Raw genomic sequence first — 22,933 nt, forward strand, 5'->3', positions numbered from 1 at the left:
GGATGTATTAGCTATTGAGACGATTAAAGTTTTGAGGTAATTTTCATTAGTAAAGCAAATCTCAGAACTGAAGTCCTGATCCTAACCAATGTCCCATCCACAACCTACCCTCCGTTTGAGCTTTCGACTTGTCAACCTTTACAGGATCCTGTGGCAAGGATGAAACAAAATCCAGGATTTAAAAAAAAAGCCTAAAAAGAGGACAAAGGGAGGGAAAGAATGGAGAACAGCAAAAGGTAAGATGAGGAAACTGAAGAAACCAAAAATAAAGATAAACCAATAGAGAGAGTCAGTTTGGACTGTCCATCTCCAGGATTTGCTGGAAACTCAGGACTTCCAAAATCTGGTTCACTGGGTTTGTCACCAATGCAGTTTTTGAATTCTGGTTTGAGTGGCATGTCAGGGTATATCGAAAATATCCAAGACTGCGTTTAAAATTGAAGTTTCCTTCTATTTTTTTTCTGTGTTGTATGATAGAGGCCTCGCTTATAATGTTTGCTTTATTACTGTGATCAGTAATAAAGCAAACATCAGTCCTACCTCCAGTTTGGGACTTCAGAAAAGGCAGCAATGATAAAACTCTTGGTTCCTGAATGAATACTCCACTATTCTCCCATTTATATTCCATAAGTTCCATTGTTTGCTGAATTCTACAAGTTCCATCATTTGTTGCATGCTCTAAACTCCTGCAACGATGCATTGTTCAGCCTTTTCCAAGCAGCTGGGAGCAAAGTGGGAAGGAAAATAAGCACAAGGGAGCTTTATAAATAGGGGCATAGAGTACAAAAGCATAGAGGAAGGCTAAACCTATGCAAATCAATGGTCAGGCTGTAATTAAAATAATGTATCCAGCTTTGGGTGTCCTACTTTAGCAAGGATTGGAGGGATGATACTGGGATTCAGAGGCTTTAGTTATGAGGAATGACTAAGAAAACTAGGGTTCTTTTCACCAGAACAGAGAAAGTTAGCAGATCTGATAGAAGTATGCAAAATTATGAGGCGTTTTAATAAGGTAAATAGGCTAAAACTATGTCCAGTGGTTGGTGAATCAGTAACTAGAAATCCTAAATTTAGGATAGTCACCAGAAGAACAAACGGAAAGGTTAGCATTCTTTTATGCAAAGGTTTTTTAGGACATGAAATTCCCTACCAGAAACAAAAATGGAAGTAGAATCTTTAATAGCTTTTAAAAGGGAAGCAGATAAGTACATGAAAAAGGTAAATCTGAAAAGGTTTTTAGAAACGGCAGGGAAATGGGACTAAGTGCATTAAGCTTCAGAAAGCTGGCACAAATAAATGGGCTGAATAGCCGCCTGCTGTGCTGTAAAATTCTACGATTCTATGAAAGCAGACATGTACTTAGAGGTGAACGAGTTAAATATTTGGTCAGCTATAATTTTTTCGTTCTGTAGGTTTAGCTGGTGTATGTGTAATGCACACAGAATTTTTATCACAACATAATCAATAGTTTCCCCAGATATCCACGTGTTACTGACAGCAACCAAATAACCCGACAGTCCCCTACCGCAAACTATATAACCACTGAAGGGGCCTAATATTTTTTGTATAAAGATTTCTGTCAACCCCAACATGTTTAATCCAACACGTGAATTGGCATGGTGTCATTTCGAGGGACAGGATTTGACAGCTCTTCATTCAGCTCAGCTGTGTTGTGTTGCTTAAACAAGTCTGAGCTCTGAAGGCCCAACAGTAATGAGAGAGAGAAAAAGTGTGCTCTGACTTGAATTTCAAAGGAACATGTTATTCAAAATTTGTTCTTTCTAATGGCTGTGGGGCACCAATAGGTCTGGTCTGCTTTAATGTCTTGGGTCCCTCAAGTAAAACCAATGACATATGTACAAGCAAACTGATGAATTCTGGTATTGCTTGTGCCTGACAGCGGATGATGGATATTAAAAAAAATGTTTGAAGTTATACGGGGTACCGTGTCCGTGAACTGCTGCTTCCATTTTATAAAAATTCAAGCAATGCAGGAGCACATTTTAAAAATGGGGAAGAGAATTTATGTTGTGAATTTGGTGAAGTTAACTTGTCTCACAGTGGCTGACAGTTTCTCATTTTCTTCTCCCTCATTCAGCCCCTCAGAATAGCCTCAAGGGGTTGAATGGCCTACTCCTATTCCTATGTTCCCCTAGTAGACTCATGACTCACAATACGCACTCAGATCACACAATGAGGTTCAACCAGCAGCAAACAGAAAAGTTCAGGCAAACTTCTAACACTGCAATTTAACGTTAGAATTTGTAGGAGGAGGAAAAGGCTATGAGGTCGAAAACAAAATGTCCTGTGTTTGAATGGTCAATCCCACCTACCCACCCTATCATCAAAATCAAACTCAGGCGGTTCCTAGCCTTTAGTTACGAGCAAAAGATTAGGTGCAGCTAACTGCTTACCCTATTGCTGGGGTGGGGGGTGGATGGGGATGCTGCAATTATCAGGGCAATCTTGTTTTTGCAAAATGTTTACAGGATTCTCCACCTCGTTGGGCAGGCAGGCTGGCTACATTTGATCCTTTATTGTCATTGGGAGGACTTTCGATGTAGAGTGCTCACAATACGGTCAGTGAGGAAGGATTAATGGTGTGATGTCGCCACAGTGAATTTGAGTGATGATCACCAGTTGATTACCAGGAAATATAGTCAGAGTGTTTGTTTTTTTTATTATAGCCAGCCCTTAGAAGTGCTCCTAGTGATTATGTCTCGGAACATTTCTGTGGACTGAAGGGCAGAGTCCTGCTGTCGCTGTGCTCCTTTGGGGCAGTTGACCTCTCCCCTTTAACCAGTGATGGGCACTTGGACTTAACATGATTCCTTTAAAAAGGAAATTGTCCAATAAAATTAAAACAAAGCTTGACAATTTCACAAAGTTCAACTCGTGGGGTGACAGCAATTTGGTGATCTTGCACCCATAAAATCAACCAGACTGCTCTCATCATTCAGGTTACTGTGCCCTCAGCATACAGCTGTGGGTTGAAACTGAATGTGGCTAAATAGAATCAAGACCCAATGCTGAATGAAATAATGGATTTTCGGATTTGCAGGCCCATGAATAATAGGTTAATGAACATTTTATTGTTTATTTATCTATATGGAGACAGACAAAGGGAGATGAAGTTGGATGATTTAATCCAACTTTAATGCACCAGCTGCAATTTTACTCTTCATTGAGGCAGCTACAAATATAAATTCTGTATGAAATTTAAAAAAAAAATTCCAGTGTGTGATCTGATAACTCAGCTGGTTAAGGCAGTGAATAGCTGTACCATAGATACTTCATCTTTGGTCTGTTATGAATGAGCTGATTTCAATTTGGGCACTGGAGAGGTGCTACTGTCAGCCTCAGCGCCCATGGGTAGAGAGAGGGGAAAAAACAATCAGTCTGAGTTTCTGCTCTTCAACACTATCCTGCGATCTCTTTTGGAAGTGCGTTTGTACGGAGCTAATGCTCAGCTAAGATGCCTGCCACAGTCAAACAGCTTGCCGGCAGTCACTATCTACCTTAACAAACGAATGGCCATTTGAGACACAGGCTGATTGGTATCCATGGAACTGTGCCCAACAAGGAGCCAAGAGCTTTAGGAGCGGAGGGGAGAAAATTGCCAATAAAAGGGCAAAGAAAAAACAAACTTACTGATGCGGCTTAGCATTAAATGCAATCAAAGAAGAGTATTCTCAGGATCTTCATCATAATGTTGATAATTAGTCCTCGATGCACAAAACTGCGTGGAGAAGCACAATAACCCTCAGGCTGCACTTTCAGAAACAATAGTAGGGCCAACCTTGTGTGCTTGCCCAATTTCAAAATTACCTAAAATGCCTAAATTTTCTATTAAAATGATGAATGGGCCAAATGAGGTATGTAATAAATAGGTTGTAAACACTTCTTCCCCCTTGGGAAGCACGTTTCTTTTTTTCCGTCTCATCATGTTATTCTGCCCTGTGGCATTGTAATGAAGCCATACTTAAAACCATTTAGTTAGAAGTGCTTGAAAGGTTGCATAATCGCAATGCTCAATGACAAGATTTGACAAATCTAGCACATAAACACTGGCTTGCAAAAATGAAAAGCATTTTAGCCCAGGGTTTTTCCCCAGAGTTCGACTTCATTCATCCACACATTGTATTAATGTGCACTAAGTGCCCTTCTTAGCATTCATTCTAGAGGAATTCACCTCTGCGCCAAAAACAACAAGGGCAACATATTGGTCAATCACCCATTGCGAGACCTTTTTAAGACCTCCAATTGAACCAGGGGCTTCCTCAACCTGTGTCAACAGCTATGAGATCAAATTATAAACACCAACTGGAAAGCGGTTATGCAAAATGATGTATGATGTTGCAGCTGTATAGTTAACACTGCTGAAAGACTTTGCGTTGCTGTCTTTGTTGTGTTTAACCTTATTCATAATTGAGTGGTGATACAAATCACCTAAACAGATAACATATAATTTGTACTTTACCCGATAGCCCAGTAGGTAAGGGTGCTGCCCAATATGTAACTGAGAACATAAGAACTTAAGAAATAGGAGTAGGAGTAGGTCCACTGTATTCAACAGTGCTATCATGCAGCACTTACTCACCAATAACCTACTCACCGATGCTCAGTTTGGGTTCCGCCAGGACCACTCGGCTCCAGACCTCATTACAGCCTTGGTCCAAACATGGACAAAAGAGCTGAATTCCAGAGGTGAGGTGAGAGTGACTGCCCTTGACATCCAGGCAGCATTTGACCGAGCGTGTCATCAAGGAGCCCTAGTAAAATTGAAGTCAATGGGAATTAGGGGAAAAACTCTCCAGTGGCTGGAGTCATACCTTGCACAAAGGAAGATGTTAGTGGTTAATGAAGGCCAATCATCTCAGCCCCAGGACATCGCTGCAGGAGTTCCTCAGGGCAATGTCTTAGGCCCAACCATTTTCAACTGCTTCATCAATGATCTTCCCTCCATCATAAGGTCAAAAGTGGGGATGTTCACTGATGATTGCACAGTGTTCAGTTCCATTTGCAACCCCTCAGATAATGAAGTAGGCCATGCCCACATGCAGCAAGACCTGAACAACATCCAGGCTTGGGCTCATAAGTGGCAAGTAACATCCGTGCCAGACAAGTGCCAGGCAACGACCATCTCCAACAAGAGAGAGTCTAACCACCTCCCCTTGACATTCAATGGCATTACCATCATCGAATGACCCTGGGGGTCACCATTGACCAGTAACTTATCTGGACCAGCCACATAAATGCTGTGGCTATCAGAGCAGGTTAGAGGCTGGGAATTCTGTAGCGAGTGACTCACCTCCTAACTCCCCAAAGCCTTTCCACAATCTATAAAGCTGAAGTCAGGAGTGTGATAGAATACTCTCCACTTGCCTGGATGAGTGTAGCTCCAACAATACTCAAAAAGCTCGACACCATCCAGGACAAAGCAGCTTGATTGGCACCCCATGCACACCGAAAACATTCACTCCCTCCACCACCGTGCACTGTGGCTGCAGTGTGTACCATCTTCATCTGGAAATATATCGCTGTTCCTTCATCGTTGCTGGGTCAAAACCCTGGAACTCCCTTCCTAACAGCACTGTGGGAGTACCTTCACCACATGGACTGCAGCGGTTCAAGAAGGCGGCTCGCCACCACCTTTTCATGGGCAATAAATGTTGGCCTTGTCAGTGACCTTGCCTTGCCCACATCTCATGAATGAATTAAAAAAAAAACGGCCCCTTGAGCGTGCTCTGCCATTCAATAAGATCATGGCTGACCTTCTACCTCAACTCCACTTTCTCAACCTATCCCGAGATTCCCTTAGTGTCCAAAAATCTATCGATCTCAGTTTTGAATATACTCAACGACTGAGCATCCACAGCTGAGGACGCGAAAGGCGCTATATAAATATAAGATCTGTCTGACAGCCGCTCAACCAAGGTACTCTGCACCCATGGGACTATGTCCGAACATTACTCAGTGCTTTCGGTTGGAGCGGAGGGGAAAAGACGACTATGTAACATTTGATTTATAATATTTTAAGTTCTTGATGTTTCTGCATAAGGAGTAGCAGCAAACCGTCCATAATGCTCTGGAGTACTCATTACTCATTCCAAGTTCCGGAAAACCACGTGCTGCTCCCGGCTTTGTCTTTTGGCTGGTGACTCTATGCGTATTACCACTACTACTAATAAAAGGTTTCAGATCAGGTTAAAAAAAAATGTTTTATTTTCAAAAACATTCTCCAACGCACCAAATGTTTCTGTTCCGAAGATCATTTGGTTTAAAGGTGGACTAAACAGATATTGCAAATTTAAAAAAAATTCTCTTCACACTTTCAGTCCACTATGTTGAAATCACAAGATGGTAGAAACTGTTCTTTTAAAGTGAATGTTTTCTTTTGAAGGATGATGTACAGTGTGGCACAACATAAATTTTTTTGAAGTACTGAGAGGTCATAAAACTTAGTTATTACTCGATTGGTCAAGAGAATTTGGACTGTCTCAGCGGTGGCAATAAACTGCAATGTGGTAGACTGTAGAGTATGTTCTATTGTGCAACAATGTACTTTACTCACATAAACAGTTGGATGCTTTCTGCATTTTTTGCCTTTATTTGTTTTTGTACTTTCAAACAATAGAAATTACTTTGTGCAGCTGATAAACATATCGTTTTAATCTCCTCCACAGGAGTTCAGGACTGAATGACTTCTGTGTCATTAAACAGATGTTAAAGGCTTCCTATATTGTAGGTGACAGGTTGAATTGCAGAGATTACCCACTTGAACGATGAAGAGTAACTAAATTGTAAGGGATAAAAGTCTATCAGTCTGAACGTTGCGGTGGGGAGTGGGGGAAGATGAATCTTACACTAACATCTTACATTTACTGGGCAATGACAGGCAATGTAGAGTTTGGCATAAATCACAAGCAAAACAGACATTTGACTTTTAAGAGAAACATATATCGAATGAAGATTTCCTCATGTCTATGCATGCATGAGGATGCACACTGGCTGCTGTAGTGTGCAATCCCAATGTGAAGTAATAAATGTCTGTCCACAAACATGCCAGAACAAACTAGAAAAATCAATTTGATGGCAACACAAGCAGAAGAGTTAAGATCATATAATGGGCATCTTGTAGCCCGTTGAACACACCGATAGCCAGCCGTAGCTAGATGCACTTGCATCTGTCTCAATCCGTCATTACTGTTTTCTTTTTAAAAGGAACTTTAATGGCTTAGATGTATTTTATACATTACCTAAAAATCATAATGGTGTTTGTAATAAAAAAAAGCTTTTTACTTGGGACTGGGTGGTGCAAAGGGCTTGACGCTGGCCTCTGGGACATGGGTTCAAATCTAGCCATAAATTGAAAGCCTCTTTGTCCATCAGCTGTAAGGGTCCTGTGTGAAAGGAGTTTGGGCAGTGGCAGCCCACAACTGTCCTTTAATTCAGCCCCAATTAGCAACTTACTCAGAGAGGTTACTGGATAGATTGTGTGGGAAATGGAAAAATGTCACACTGGTGTGATCAAAAGAGTGGAGAGCCCTTTACGAGATATCAAACAGCAATATAACTGACTTAGGGGTGCTTGGCAATGACATAAGGTGCTCAAAATGGGAAAGTATTCCATTCCCCAGCATTAAGTTCCCTCACCTTATTAAAAAAAAGGTAAGATCCTTGGGAAGTTATACCACATTAAAGGCAATATATAAATGCAAGTTGTTGTTGATCCTGAAACCATGATATTAGTGCAAATTGCTTCAATCAGCATTGTTTGTGGTGGGATTTTTAATACCAATTGTCATCTATATTAGCTATAGTCAAGAAAATGATCCAAACACTTAAGCTGCAGTTATAACACACATACCGATCTGAGACTGGTTCATGTTTGAGTGAACAGTAGTCACGAAGTTACACTGGCATAATGATTCCAAAGTTGTTTCTTGGCTCCAGGATGTGTATATGCCATGGATGTTGGTCTGGTGACACATGCAAGTCATGTGCATATTGTACCAAACACAAACATTCAAAAAGTGAATGAAAAAAGTGTTTTGTACAACAGCTCCTTTATCACCTGTACAGTGATTCTAAACAGAAAATACTCAACAAAAATGAGCTGAATGTCTTGTGATGAAATTTAGCAGGGGACTGATCAGTTGAGAGAGTGCTGATCATTTGCAAAAAAGTAGTCGCGCCTGAGTAGATCAATGGGTAATTGCAGTATGTGGTACCTTATTAGGCTGCACAGACCAGAAGTAGACTACTACACTAACATATTAAGTAACGGAGAGGTTTGATGAGGGTAGTGATGTTTTGTATATGGACTTTCAAAAGGCGTTTGATAAAGTACCACTTAATAGACTTGATAGCAAAATTAAAGCCCATGGGATTAAAGAGACAGTGGTAGCTCGGATACAAAATTAGCTACGGTACAGAAAGCAGAAAGCAGTGGTGAATGGTTGTTCTTTCAGACTGGAGGAAAGTATATAGTGGTGTTTCCCAGGGGTTGGTATCAGGACCATTGCTGTTTTTGATATAAATTAATGACCTGGACTTGGGTATACTGGGGCATAATTTCAAAGTTTACAGATGTCACAAACCTGAGAAATGTAGCAAACAATGAGAAGGATAGTAACAGACTTCAGGAGGACATAAGACCGACTGGTAAAATAGGCAGATACATGGCAGATGAAATTTAACGCAGAGAAGTGTGAAGTGATTTTGGTAGGGAGAATGAGGAGAGGCAATATAAACTAAATGGTACTAATTTAAAGGGGGTGCAGGAACAGAGACCTGGGGATGTATGTATACAAATCTTTGAAGGTGGCAGGACAAGTTAAGAAGGCTGTTAAAAAAGCAAGGAATCTAACAACACCAGGTTATAGTCCAACTGTTTTATTTGAAAATCACAAGCTTTCGGAGGCTTTCTCCTTCGTCAGGTGAGCGAGTTAAAAAAGCATATGGGATCCTTGGCTTTATAAATAGAGGCACTGAGTACAAAAGAAAGGAAGTTATGCTAAACCTTTATAAAACACTGCTTGGGCCTCAGTTGGAGTATTGTGTTCAATTCTGGGCAGCATACTTTAGGAAGGATGTCAAGGCCTTAGAGAAGGTGCAGAAGAGATTTACTAGAATGGTACCAGGGATGAGAGACTTTAGTTATGTGGAGAGATTGAAGAAGCTGGGGTTGTTCTCCTTAGAGCAGAGAAGGTTAAGAGGAGATTTGATAGCGGTGTTCAAAATGATGAACGGTTTTGATTGAGTAAGTAAGAAGAAACTGTTTCCAATGGCAGAAGGATCGGTAACCAGAGGACACAGATTTGAAGTGATTGGCAAAAAAACCAGAGGCGACATGAGGAAACATTTTTTTTAACACAGCGAGTTGTTGTGATCTGTAATGCACTGCCTGAAAGGGTTTGATAAAGTACCACATAATAGACTTGTTAGCAAAATTAAAGCCCATGGGATTAAAGGGATAGTGGCAGCTTGTGACAATAGTAACTTTCAAAAGGGAATTGGGTAAATACTTGGAAGGGAAAAAACTTACAGGGCTATGGGACTAATTGGATAGCTCTAATAAAGAGGCCGATTGGCCGCCTTCTGTGCAGTATCATTCTATGATTAAGAATTGCCACCTGGGTGAAGTACCCATGGGTGGCTATCACCTGTGGAACTGTACCCAGGAACACTGTGCTTCAGAAAGGGGCGGAGTGGGGAGGGAGAATGCATCAGCAATGCTGCACAGCAAGTGTGAATGTGGTGTGGTGTATAGGAATTTGACACTGGTGTCGGGCATCTGCCTATTTGTGGTCAGCTGTACACGAACTATTGATGCTCTATTGTCTGGTCTCCATACTCTCTTGCTTTCCTTATAAAGAAGCTTTGAACTATATTGAAAAATATGACTGAGAATTACCACTGTTTTGGCATGCTGTTATTATACAATAACAAACACAAAATTTCCAACTGTTTCTCTTGGGCAGATAGCTTCAATTTTGCACCTTGGCCAGATTATTTCTCTGCTTTGTGGGGTGTAGATGATAGAAATTTGGAATCTTTAATCACATCAATTTAGTTCTAGTTCCGACAGCAATTGTATCAACATTAACTTGAAAATAAAATGTTATTAATGTATTAAATCAGAATCATACGGAATTGTCAACACAGAAGCAAATGCCACACGTGGAAGAAAATTACTTCATATTAGATCACTAAACCAAAGAACAGATCGATTGAAGCTAAGTATGACCGTACTTCAGCATTGGTTATGCATTTTATGCTGCGTTGCCACGGCAATTAATGGTGCCCTTCTGTTTACACATTATTGTATCCTTTTGCACAGACCTACGATGAAGATATATTCAGTGTAACATTGAGAATGACAGATGAAATTGTACACAGGCATGGAGTTCTGCATTTCACTGAACAGTGCCCACTTGTTTTTGACTGCCCTTGTAGCTTTCTAAGGTCATGATAAAGTATTGCCCGCAGGCAGCTTAATATAATACATGCCTTTCTAACACTTCATCCGCAACTCCATTTCATAATCATAAGATTGCTTGAATTTTCATAGAATAATACAGCACATAAGATGGCCATTTGGCCCATCATGCCTGTGCTGGCTCTTTGAAATGGTTAGTCAATTAGTCTCACTCCCCTGCTCTTTCCCCACAGCCCTGCAAATATTTCTTTTTCAAGTATTTATCCAATTCCCTTTTGAAAGTTACTACTGAATCTGCTTCCACCACCCTTTCAGGCAGTGCATTCCAGATCATAACAACTCACTGTGTTAAAAAAAATCTTCTTAACTCCCTTCTGGTTCTTTTGCCAATTAGCTTAAATCTGTCTCCTCCGGTTACTGACCCACCTACCAGTGGAAACAGTTTCTTCTAATTTACTCCATCAAAATCATTCATCATTTTGAACACCTCTATTAAATCTCCCCTTAACCGTCTCTGCACTAAGGAGAACAATCCCAGCTTCTCTGCTGTCTCCATGTAACTGAAGTTCCTCAATCCTGGTATCATTTTCTCCCCTCCAATTATCTCCCCATCTCTCCTCAAGGCCCAAGGTTTCTGCTGCACTTCCAGCTAAGATGGTGGCAGAGCGGCAAAAGCCTGAGGAAATTCACTTCCGATGCTCTCCCCTCCTCGATTGCTACTCAATATGCTTTTTACAGCAACAAAACAAAAAGCTTAACCACACTTCATTGGCAGTATGCATATCCAGCTATAATTCAGTCTCAAGTCATTATGAGATGACTGTACTTCATTCTTGACAACCCTGCATTCAATTTGTTTTTAAAAGAAGTCAGTTTGAAACTTCAGCAGCTCAATAAAGCTATTTTCCAACTTGCAATGGTTTAATGACAACTCATTTCAACAAATCACTGGAGCAGTTAGTCCACCTGAAAATCCAGGATCATTACACCGAAATGGAATTAGCCGGTATTCTGCACATTCCTGAACTATGGATTTTTGTTTGGTGCACATTTTACTCACCATTTATTAGGACTCAAGTGATATAATGTCAATACGCTATTGCTTGTGACAAGGCTCTACACTGCTGGTAAATTGTTCATATTTACTTGCAACCTGGTTTGCAAAAAAAAAATGATTTGCATCAGACAGTGAAAATTTAAGGATTTTTTTCCCGCTTTCGTTCTTTTCCAATTCTACTGAGCAGCTCCAGGGATATCTCACAAATGAAATTAGGCAATGACACTGCAAATCATTTTTGAAGTAGAACAATACCGGTATGGAATTCAGCAATAAAATCTAGTCTATTTTAAAAAATCAGAAAAATTAAATCTGTGATAGGTATGTTTTAATTCGAATATAAAGAAATTTGACAAAGAGCTAACTAAAATATGAGAAAACTGGAATTGGTTAGCTGCTGGCCTTCTTTTCATTCAACTTAACCAATCACACAAATGTGAATGCCCTCAGTAGGTAACACAAGCTTGGCATCTACTACTCTCTCTGATTTTACTTGGTCTTCGGTCCTACTTTTTTCAAGGCTGCTGATGTTCTGAACTTGGCCCTTCAAATGCATTTCTGAAAAAGAGGAGCTGGAGAATTGTAGCCAAGAACAGCACATTTATACTTGGGTGCATGTATTTTTAAGCGGGGGGGGGGAAACACAAAGAAGGATGGGTGGCAGTTGCTACCAATCGTTTCAGGCAGATCAGCACGGTGAAGTCAACAGCCTCAACTGTCCAAACCTAACACAAGATAGAAGTCTAAAGGAGGAAAATTATTTGTCATCCCCCATTTTATAAATACCAAATGTCAATCATTGCTGATAACAGCAGAGGATAAACATTTTTCAAAAAAAAAAAAAATTCATAACACTGTATCCACAAAGCTTTGGTAAAATTCTTGAAGCATACAAATAGCTAGACGATTTTAATAAATCAATTTTTTCTGACAAGATAAAACAAGCGAATGTTATTTTACATAAATCTCTGAAGGATAAAACAGATCAACTCTTCGCTAAAAGATAATTATGGATTATCCCCACTGGTTACTCATAATGCCTGGGCCAGTTGTGGAGGGAGGGGAGAGATGGGCAAGAGACAATGCATTTCATTACATGGTTTAAAATAACAACTGGTTTGTTAAACTGAGTGCACTAAATCTAACAATGCACCAGTGACTGTGGAAAGGTGACAGGCCCGAAAAATCCGTGCACATGCTCTGATGCTCACTGTACTGCACTACTTGAGGAAATACTTCTTTCACAACCCATTTTGAAAAAAAAAACTTTGAAAGGCAATTATGTTGAAGAGATGCTTGTAGTTTCTATAATGACTTTTACCAATGATTAGCTCGACTGCTTTAATGTCAAGCTAGACACAATGAATGGTTCAGTTTGGCAGGGTATAAACCACGCTGTGATGAAACAGGATGACTATAAGACAAGGAAAGTTGTAGCACATTAACTAGTTAATGTGCTGTATGTAACTTCTTCAGTGCACTTTCATTACTATCTCCCTGGTCAAGAACCATTATTTACAAATGCTTAAAGAAAACCTCCCTCCTTCCCATCCCTTCTGAAGACAGCAATTCATGCTGGAGTGTAGTTTCGTGCATGCTAGCAGTTATCTTAGCAGCTTTCCTCAATAATCATTCTTGGGCATCTGGACTGTAAGCGTTGACAGGCTATTCAGCTGTGTGAGTCATCATAGCCAAGGCTCATCCTCTTCTCACGTGATGCAGCAGTCACAGGACAGAGGCATATAATGTTAGCAGCCTATTTAATGATGAAGCACCACAACTGAAACTGATCTTGTGCTCTCCACATGTCTCACATATGCACACCTTCCAGCAGGGACCAATGGACTATAATCAGGAACAGGAAGTCTAATTAATTTCTCCCCTCTTTAGCTCAGGGACGCCAATTTAAATTGTAATGCTCTCACAGCTGAGATCAGTTAACTCACCACAGACAGAAGAACCAAACTTGGGTCATTTATGTTTGTCACTCTATGTAAAAAAAAAAGCAGCTTGCATGCATGGATTCATATCTTGTTTCTCCTGGCAGATTTTCTCCTCTAATCCAGGGGCACTAATAGTACCCACTGCCACCCAGCTGAGATCAGCTGACAATGTAGAAAGGAAGTCAAACCTGAACCTTCTGGTCCGTATGGCTCAGCTAGAGATTGTTTTTACCAAAATTGAACCATTGAGGGTGCTCACTAATACACATTTCTTAAAGGGAAAGGTACTCCAAAAGCAAAAAGTCTGAATTTGGGCCTTTAATTCAGTTTGGATCTCACAAAACTTTTACAAATGCAATTTTTGAGAACAACAAAGTTTGGGAACGGCTAGTACACATTTAAAAGAGATTACTCTTAAATTCAGTAAATAAGAAGGGTTTTTTATTACTTTCAATCTCATCTCAGATGGCCAGAGCCTTACGAGGACAAAAAGTCGTACAACTTTAAAGCACCGATATCCTAAATACTGTTTCTTCTACCCACCAAACATGCTGAAAATTTGAATTTCTTATCAATTTCGAACAGAGTTTTACCAAACTGCAGGCAAGCAATTTGTCACGGTAGCAATTTGGAAAGTATGTATGCAGCATGTTTGGCAACACAGATTCAGCACCAATGCTGGTAACGACAATAAAAGGATGAATTATTGATCATTTCGCCTGTCACTGGACTAATGGTGATTTTCTGGGGAATTGCTGAATGGGCTTTTTACATACGTGGCTCCCATTATCTGATGTTGTACATTTTAGAAAATAGCTTAATAATATTAGACTACAAGTACAGACTGAGTGATTTTCTTCTTATCATAGTTCACAATTCTAGAACCAGATAGATCAGTAAGCAAAGGTTATCAGTCTACTTACAGTGTGCATGGATTTCACTCGTTCCTCTTCAGTCAGCGCTCTCTCCCGCAACACAGCTTTTACAAGACTATCACTTGCGGCATCTCGTTCACGTTCAAGGATCTTGCTAATCTCTTCATGAACGTATCGTTTATCATGTTCAAGCCTGCGTTTCAAAACAAGGAGGGAAAAAAAATATATAACCACTTAAAACTACATAAATATCAAAGGCGATCATATTCTTATTCTAATAGGAGCAATTTCAAAACCAATACCAGATCTGTAACCAGGAGAAATGTTTGCAACCATTTTCAGCCAAACGTACCAAGCGGACGATCCCACTTGGCCTCCTCCCGAGGTCAGCACCATCGTAGATTCCAGTCTCCGGTTAATTTGGCTTACACCACGTGACATTAAGAAAACGGCTAAGTGCACTGGACACAGCGAAGGCTATGGGCCCTGACAACATCCCGGATGTAGTGGTGTAAATCTACTTAACAGAATGAGCTGCTCCCCTAGCAAACCTATTCCAGTGCAGCTATGACACAGCTATAAAGGGCCACCACCAACACCATTTCATGGAAATTAGGAATTAGCAATAAATGCAGCCGTGTCAGCATTACCTAGATCCCAAGGACAAATGAAAAAGACAACTTTAGAATGGACGTCAAGGCCTTGGAGAGGGTAAAGAGGAGATTTACTCGAATGAAATCAGGGATGAGGGGTTTCAGTTATCTGGAGAGACTAGAGAAGCTGGGATTGTATTCCTTAGAGCGGATAAAGTTAAGAGGTGTTTTAGGAGGTGTTAAAAATTATGAGGGGTTTTGATTGAATAAATAGGGAGAAACTGTTTCCACTGGCAGGAGGGTTGGTAACGAGGGGGCACATATTTAAGGTAATTGGCAAAAGAGCCATTGGTGAGATGAGGAGAATTTTTTTATGCAGCGAGTTATGATGATCTGGAATGCACTGCCTGAAAGGGTGGTGGAAGAAGACTCAATAATAACTTTCAATTGGATGTCTACTTAAAAAGTAAAAATTTGCAGGGCTACGGGGAAAGAGCAGGGGTGTGGGACTAATTGGATAGCTCTTTCAGAAAGCCAGCACAGGCACGATAGGCCCAATGGCCTCCTTCTGCGCTGTATGATTCTATAACTTCATCGCATTGTTACACAACTGAAAATGCTCCCTCCAGACACAAGAGTCCAAAAGGCCAATTTATTTTTTATTGCACTGCTGGTTGTGTTCCCAGTTCTATTGGACATAGTGCAAATATTTCACATAGCCACCATTACACTTTACTGAAAACGTGGTGACAATTCTGGAACTGAAGCATCTGCGCTGCAATAGTTAATTTATTTTCTTGCTTTGAACAAATAAAAGAATCAAAACTGTTAGTTGTTAAATCCGATTAACAAAAATTGTTTGCATCTCAGTGGAACATTTGTTTAAAAGGAAACAGTTGCTTGTTCCACTCCCCAGAGTTTGAATACAGCAATTTAAAAAAATATTTAAATTGGCCTCAATGCTCTTTGGCAGGAGAGTTGGCCTGAGAAAAAAAAAATCAGGCAGGATTCCAACTTGTGATCTCTTATCTTGTGATCCATGTGTGGGCGTCTCCTGTGATTGAACAGCTGACCATCATCACTGTTGGATTCTCACTTGCTTAAATAAACTTGCTGCTTTATGGAACTTTACATTAGATTTAGGGCCAGTGGAGTTTGTCTTTGCACACATAATATCTGTGTGCTTGGCTCAGTTGGTGGCATTCTTGCCCGAGTCAGAAGATTGAGGGGTCAAAGCCCACCTCAGAGCTTGAGCATCTGAAAAAGGCTGACACCTTTTGGATGAGACTTTAAATCAAAGTCCCATCTGTCTATCATGTGGACACTGAAGATCTCATGGCACAATGTAGAGAGAAGCAGGGTGAGCTAGCCAACATTCGTCCTTCAGCCAACACCATAAAAAGATAGATTAACTGCTCATTTATTTCATTTGTCATTCATGGGATTTTGCTGTCCGTAAATTGGTTGCCACATAACAACAGCAACTGCACTTCAAAAAGCAATTAATTGGTTACAAAGTACTTTGGGACATCCTGATGGTGTGATAAGGTGTCAGATAAATGCAAGAACTTTCTTTCATGCTCTTTTCTGTGCATGAAATCAGTCTATAAGGAGTCTGGTAAAACTATTTCACCACTGCTAAAGAGAGCACCACAAAGCAGTCATAATGTTGGGAATTTTTCATCTGTGCCGTTTTATAGGAAAGGTTGAAATGATACAGGGATATTTCAGCTATGGAAAGTAGCAAGAATAGGAACTACTGTATTGCCACTGAATTCAAAAAGATTGAACTATCACTCTTACTTGTACACCTTCGTTGGATGGTGTCCTCAGTGTGATGACGGGACTGCGTCTCCACAAGGACTGTGCAGTGGTCACTCCCACCAATATTGTTGTGGCATGTGCGGCAGGTAGATTGGTGAGGACGACGTCAAGTAGGTTTTTCCCTCATGTTGGTTTGCTCACCGCCTGCCGCAGGCCCAGTCTGGCAGCTATGTCCTTCAGGACTCGGCCAGCTCGGTCAGTAGTGGTGTTACCGAGCCATTCTTGGTGATGGACATTGAAGTCCTCCACCCAGAATACATTCTGTGCCCTTGCTACCCTCAGTGCTTCCTCCAAGTGCTGTTCAACATGGAGGAGGACTGATTCATCAGCTGAGGGAGGGCGGTAGGTGGTAATCAGCAGATTTCCTTGCCCATGTTTGACCTGATGCCATGAGATTTCATGGAGTCCGGAGTCAATGTTGAGGACTCCAAGGGCCACTCCTTCCTGACTGTATATCACTGAACTGGCACCTCTGGTCGGTCTGTCTTGCCGGTGGGACAGGACATACCCAGGGATGGTGACAGAAGAGTCTTTGAAAAAGTAAGACTGAAGGCAACAGGTCGAAGTACGAGATAGCCAAATCTGCTTTGTGGACCAGCAAATCTCACTGAAATCAGAAGTTTAACTCCCTGACTTGATTTTTTTTATATACAGTTAGAAGGTGTATACTCTACACTTCATGCACAGATGCATCATCCAGCAGCAAGTAAGTGTCTTGATGTTATCTGCTGATAAAAAGCTCAAAATAATTCTTCCAAAACAATTCTTATTTGTTAGCAGGCGAGGAGGAGGCCACCCACATTGAAACTGCTCTTTCAATGTATGTATGAAATAATCAAACTCATTTGGTGTTAGAATCTGGACAGTGGAGAAGTGCTCCGAGTATTAAAAGAAAGTTGTGTAAGAGCCCTAAGTTTTCCTTTTAATAAAAGTGATGGTTGGTTTAATTTGCCTATCCAGGAGTCAGCCAAACCTGCAGACCATGTCTGAATTAATATTTTATGAATTAATCAAATATAAACTGCTATATTAAATGATTGAGTAGATTGCATAAAGTTATCCTTTCGCCATGGAACTGATAGGTGTTAAAGATTCAGGTACACTAAGTCTAACTGATTTTGGAGTGTTTCGGTTTGTGGACCCATCCTCACCACTTCACTGAAAGCAGCTAATATTTCACTTTTTAAAAAAAAACATTAATTTACAAACTATAATCAGTGAACCAGAGATAAAGTTAAACATGCGTTCAGTACTTCAAGACAATGCAGAATATATATGATGACAAAGATTCTTAAATTTGAACCTTAGACATTGACAGACCTGCTGTGTATTTCTAGCATTTGTTTTATTATTTTGTTTCTCCACCATTCACTGTTCTTTTCATCTTATCTGTAAACACTGATCAGTCTCAAATACTCCAAATGGGAATAATCGCATAAAGAAACTATTTTGCCGCCCACAACACTGACCCCATTATGAAACTTGTAGCGCTGTATCACTAAATCTTTATTGGCCAGGCAGTCTTTTATTCAGATCTGAAGGTACCAATCTGGCAATATGCAACACAGTCACTTATTCACCATATACTGGATAGTGAACAGCTGCAGCAGTTTCAGAAATATTTATCTATACCACTGTAAGATGAATATGCTATGATAAACAGATGGCTTTAAATATTAAAATAATAAATAAGATATTAAGCTATCATTTAGTGCTATTAGTTCAATAATTATCTCCCCTCGGCAGTCTTCATTATTTTGCCCAGTGCAGAAAGATGTTACCACCTGTGGAGTTTAACTCATTCATCATACAATGCCATCCAGGGATCCATTCAAACAGGTTTCTAAACGGAAATTGACGACTGGAACCACCTTATCTCACATCAATCACTCTTAGAACACTTTTATATTGAAGGAGTCCCATTGATGGCGGACACCTGGGCCTCGCAAATCTTCGGGGATACAATCCCAGCATTCACACTGGCAACGTGCCCACCAGTGACCTGCCAGAACCCACCCTATTTGAAGATTGACAGGGAGCGCGTGAACCACTGGGGATACATGTACACTTGCTCTGGGATGCTGAAATATGAACTTGTTGCTCAGATTGCAATAGGTGTTGCTCTCCCTCTCCCCCACCAGAAAAAGTCCAATTCAGCCCACAGAGGCACCCTTTGTAAGAGGACCACATGACACTAACAGGCCTGAACTGACAAGGTGGTTCCCCGCATCCGCTGAAGAAAAGGCCAATACGTCTCTTATCACTGGGTGTATCAGCCTCCAAAGATGTCTGACCTTCTGCGAGGCTCATGTCACGCGGATTCCTAACGCAGGGAGTCTTTCTTCCTGTCAAAGCCGTGGGAACTGACGCAAGTCTGGAACCCAGATTATCAGGATCCTGGCCTTTCACCACACTCCTGCCAGAGTTACAGAAGGAGTGGACTAGAAAGGCCCAGGAATTTTGGCCCCATGGTTATTTTACTATTGATGATACTCTCTTGGATAATGGTGGAACCAATTTAGACTCACATTTTTGCAGGTCATACAAAGTGTTGGCAACTCCACTTATTTGCAACCATGTGAGCCCCGATTAGAAGTGACAACAGGAAAAGAGGTAAATATAGGAGGTTGGTGCACAGAAGTCACAGGTCTCAGTTCAAACTCTGCTGTCTGGGACTCCTGTTTGAATATGTACGTGTCATATATTAAGGACAATTTATCTTTTTAAAAAGGGCTTCTCTGTCGAGTTTGGAGACTGACATGAATTCAAACAGTGACTAAAGAGTGGCCTGAAGGAGATATTATATTCTCTACTTTTATAGGTTCTGAAAAATAAAAGATTTTATCTTTAAATTGGGAACATAGGATGGATTGTTATTCTGTAGATGAACTTGAATGAATGCTTCCTTGAAAAAAAGTGTAACTGAAGGGTCACATAACTTTAAAAATTGTAAATGAGGACTGCCATGCATTCACCAGGGTGTCTGAGTCACCCCTCTCTGTCCTGCTTAAAAACTGCTGGTAAATGCTGTGCAAAAGCTAGCCTAGTTCATGGAGAAATCTTCTGTGTGAGGCCATGAAGTGTTGACTCACTGATGTCTTTGATGTGGAGAGGGGATTGCGAACAGCATTGCTCAGGTCTGGTATACTTGAACAGAACAGTATTATTACCCATTGAGAGGTTTCTAAACAAAACGTCTATTCTTTAACAAGCATAAACACGATAAGACTGCGTCTCTGTCATTTCTGCCATCCAGTTACTTCCCTTTGCAACACTTAGGATCATAGACTAATTTGGTGGACTATACTTCGTGCACAGATTTCAGCATTTTATGTCTGAATGCACCAGTTTCCATAGATTTATGGGCCACATTTCATTGTGCCTTAGAAGCTAAACCAGAGGAACTCAACCCAGCATTCATCCTTGGAGGGCAGCTATTGTGAACCTCCAAATCGAATGAGGGCAACTTAATGATATACATACTAATGAATTATCAGCACCTTTCCATCATGTGTCAGCTTCATTTCAGGGACATGAGCACATAATCTAGGCTGACACTTCAGTGCAGCACTGAGGGAGTGCTGCATTGTTAAAGGTGTGGTTTCTCGGATGAGATATTAAACTAAGGCCATGTCTGTTCAGGTGGATGTAAACGATCCCGCGGAACTATTTGAAGAAGAGCAGGGGAATTCTTCTGGTGTCGTGGACAACATTTATCCCTCAACCAACACCAACATTAACAGATGACCTGGTCATTTATCTCATTGCTGTTGGCGGGACCTTGCTGTGTGAAAATTGGCAGCCGCGTTTCCTACATTACAACAGTGACTACACTTCAAAAGTACTTAATTGGCTGTAAAGCACTCTGGGATACCCTGAGCTTGTGAAAGGCGCTAAATAAATTCAAGTTCGTTCATTCTTTAGTTCTAAATATTTTGTGCAAATTGTTCCACTTATTGATCAGTAACTCTTTTCCCCCATTTTGTAAGGTATGCCTACATCAACGAGAACAAACTGTTGTAACATATTTAAATGGTTTCAGTGATGCAGCCATGCAATACATTATGTCATATTAATGCTTTTGAATCCTATTTTAATATTTAATGGGCAAGTTGAGTGCCTCTCACAAGTGATGCTCAGGGTTTTTCTTTTGGTCTGAAATCACAGGAGGATACATTAGATCCTGTGGTATCAAATCGCCCCCCATAAAACTATTATTTCCTCCTGACAGAAAAATAAGCTTCCAAGAGCATCATCATTTTCACAAGTCGAATTTTTTTAAATTTAATTTTTGGCGTTTCCTCATCCACACTGACACTCCAGCCAGTATTGAGGGAGTGTTGTCTTGTCCTTTAAACTGAGGCTGTGCGCGCCAAGCTGGCTTTTAAAAGATCCCATGGCACTCCCAGTGTCCTGGACAACATTCCCCTCTCAACAATCACTGCCATTCACTAATGAATTGATCATTCATCTCATTGCTGTTTATGGGAGTTTGCTCTATGAAAAATTAATGTTCCACTTGCCTACGTAACAGTCACCACACTTCAAAAGTGCTTCACTGTGTAAAATCATGTCCTCTTCTTAACAATGACAAACTTTTAGATTCATCCTTGCTAACACAATTAGCTCTTCAGGTATCATTTTAACACAACATATTATGACTATTATTTACCAGTATTTAATGCTTCATTATCACTCAATAAAAACAGAAATACCCTCTCAATTGTCAGCTGTTCAATGGGGATATCATGTTGCTCCACAACATGGAACATAAGGGTCATCAGTAGCCTCCACAACAGCCACTACTGGCTTAAGCCAGACCCAGAGTTGAATTTCAAAAAAGTTACACAAATAAAATTCACTGTATTATACTGTTAAGTCTAGAAAAATTAGCACAAAGATTATGTCACTCAAGCCGGGATTGCCAGAAATTTTGAGCAAACTTTATTTTGATACATCAGGTAGGCAACAACAACAACTTGCATTTACATAGCGCCTTTAATGTAGTAAAACCTCCCAAGGCGCTTCACAAGAGCGATTTTCAAACAAAATTTGACACCGAGTCACATAAGGAGATATTAGGACAGATGACCAAAAGCTTGGTCAAAGAGGTTGGTTTTAAGGAGCGTCTTAAAGGAGGAGAGAGAGGTAGCAAGGCGGAGAGGTTTAGAGAGGGAATTCCAAAGCTTAAGGCCCAGGCAGCTGAAGCAAGGCCACCAAGGTGGAGCGATTAAAATCGGGGATGCGCAAGAGACAAGAATTGGAGGAGCGCAGAGATCTTGGAGTATTGTAGTGCTGGCAGAGGTTACAGAGGGAGGTAGGAGCGAGGCCATGGAGGGATTTGAAAACAAGGCAGTAGCAAAGCCATCATTTCTCCCCTTATAACATGGAAGAAGCAGATCAGGTAAGTGCATGCTTGACAAAAGCTACTTTTCGTGGTGCCATTTTAAATTCATTTTCTGGGAGACTGATGTCCAAAAGCCAGTTCAAGGCATTTACACTGTTTAATCCAGCTCCTTTATCCTACTGGCAGACTCAAACGGATGAGAAAAAAGTGCCTATGAGCCAACTGCCGGATTTAGTAGTGCAAATGGTGAGAGTTGGCTCATAGACGCCAGTCTCTGAGAATCCAATCTGAAAGAGCATTGAAAGAAAAAGCAGCTAATGAGTGTAACAAAGGGTGTCGGGGGGTTAAAATGTATCAGCTTCATGGAAATTCCATGCACTGCCGATTGTATGTCACGAGTTTGATCAGAATTTAAATACAGAGGCTTGGCCCTGTGCAAATAAAGCAAAATTTAATTGACAGTGAAAAATTCCTGATTTACAGCAAATATAAAAATATACCCTGGAATGAGTTCAAGGCTGCAGTCATATTTCAGAGTAGGGATGATAGTATAAAACTACTTTTACTCACAAATTAGATCAGTGTCTTTTTAGTCAATCCCACAGATCTATTATTCCCTATTTAATTGCAAATGATGAAAGCTGAGTTGGTTTGTGACTGCTTTTTTCTTATCTAATAATAACTACTAAAAAAAGTTATAAATATTTAAACAAATGGGCTAAGATTCTCCTCTCAACCAACACTACTAAAACAGATTTAACTGGTCATTCACCTCATTTGCTATTTTTGCACCTTGCTGTGCGCAATTAATTGTCTGCTGCATTTACCTAGATGACAACTGTGACGGCAC

At 40.5% G+C, this 22,933-nt stretch overlaps 1 protein-coding gene across 1 annotated transcript in view; it reads right to left on the reverse strand.

Moving 5' to 3' along the window:
- Nucleotides 1-22,933, reverse strand: part of chchd3a (coiled-coil-helix-coiled-coil-helix domain containing 3a) — a 230,631-nt gene that overhangs the window by 121,552 nt on the left and 86,146 nt on the right. Inside the window, exon 4 of the mRNA XM_068005174.1 lies at nt 14,368-14,512. Coding sequence (XP_067861275.1) covers nt 14,368-14,512 — 145 coding nt within the window. The remainder of the gene's footprint in view (nt 1-14,367; nt 14,513-22,933) is intronic.

Source organism: Heptranchias perlo, chromosome 24, assembly GCF_035084215.1.
Source record: "Heptranchias perlo isolate sHepPer1 chromosome 24, sHepPer1.hap1, whole genome shotgun sequence".
Classification (NCBI taxonomy): Eukaryota; Metazoa; Chordata; class Chondrichthyes; order Hexanchiformes; family Hexanchidae; genus Heptranchias; species Heptranchias perlo.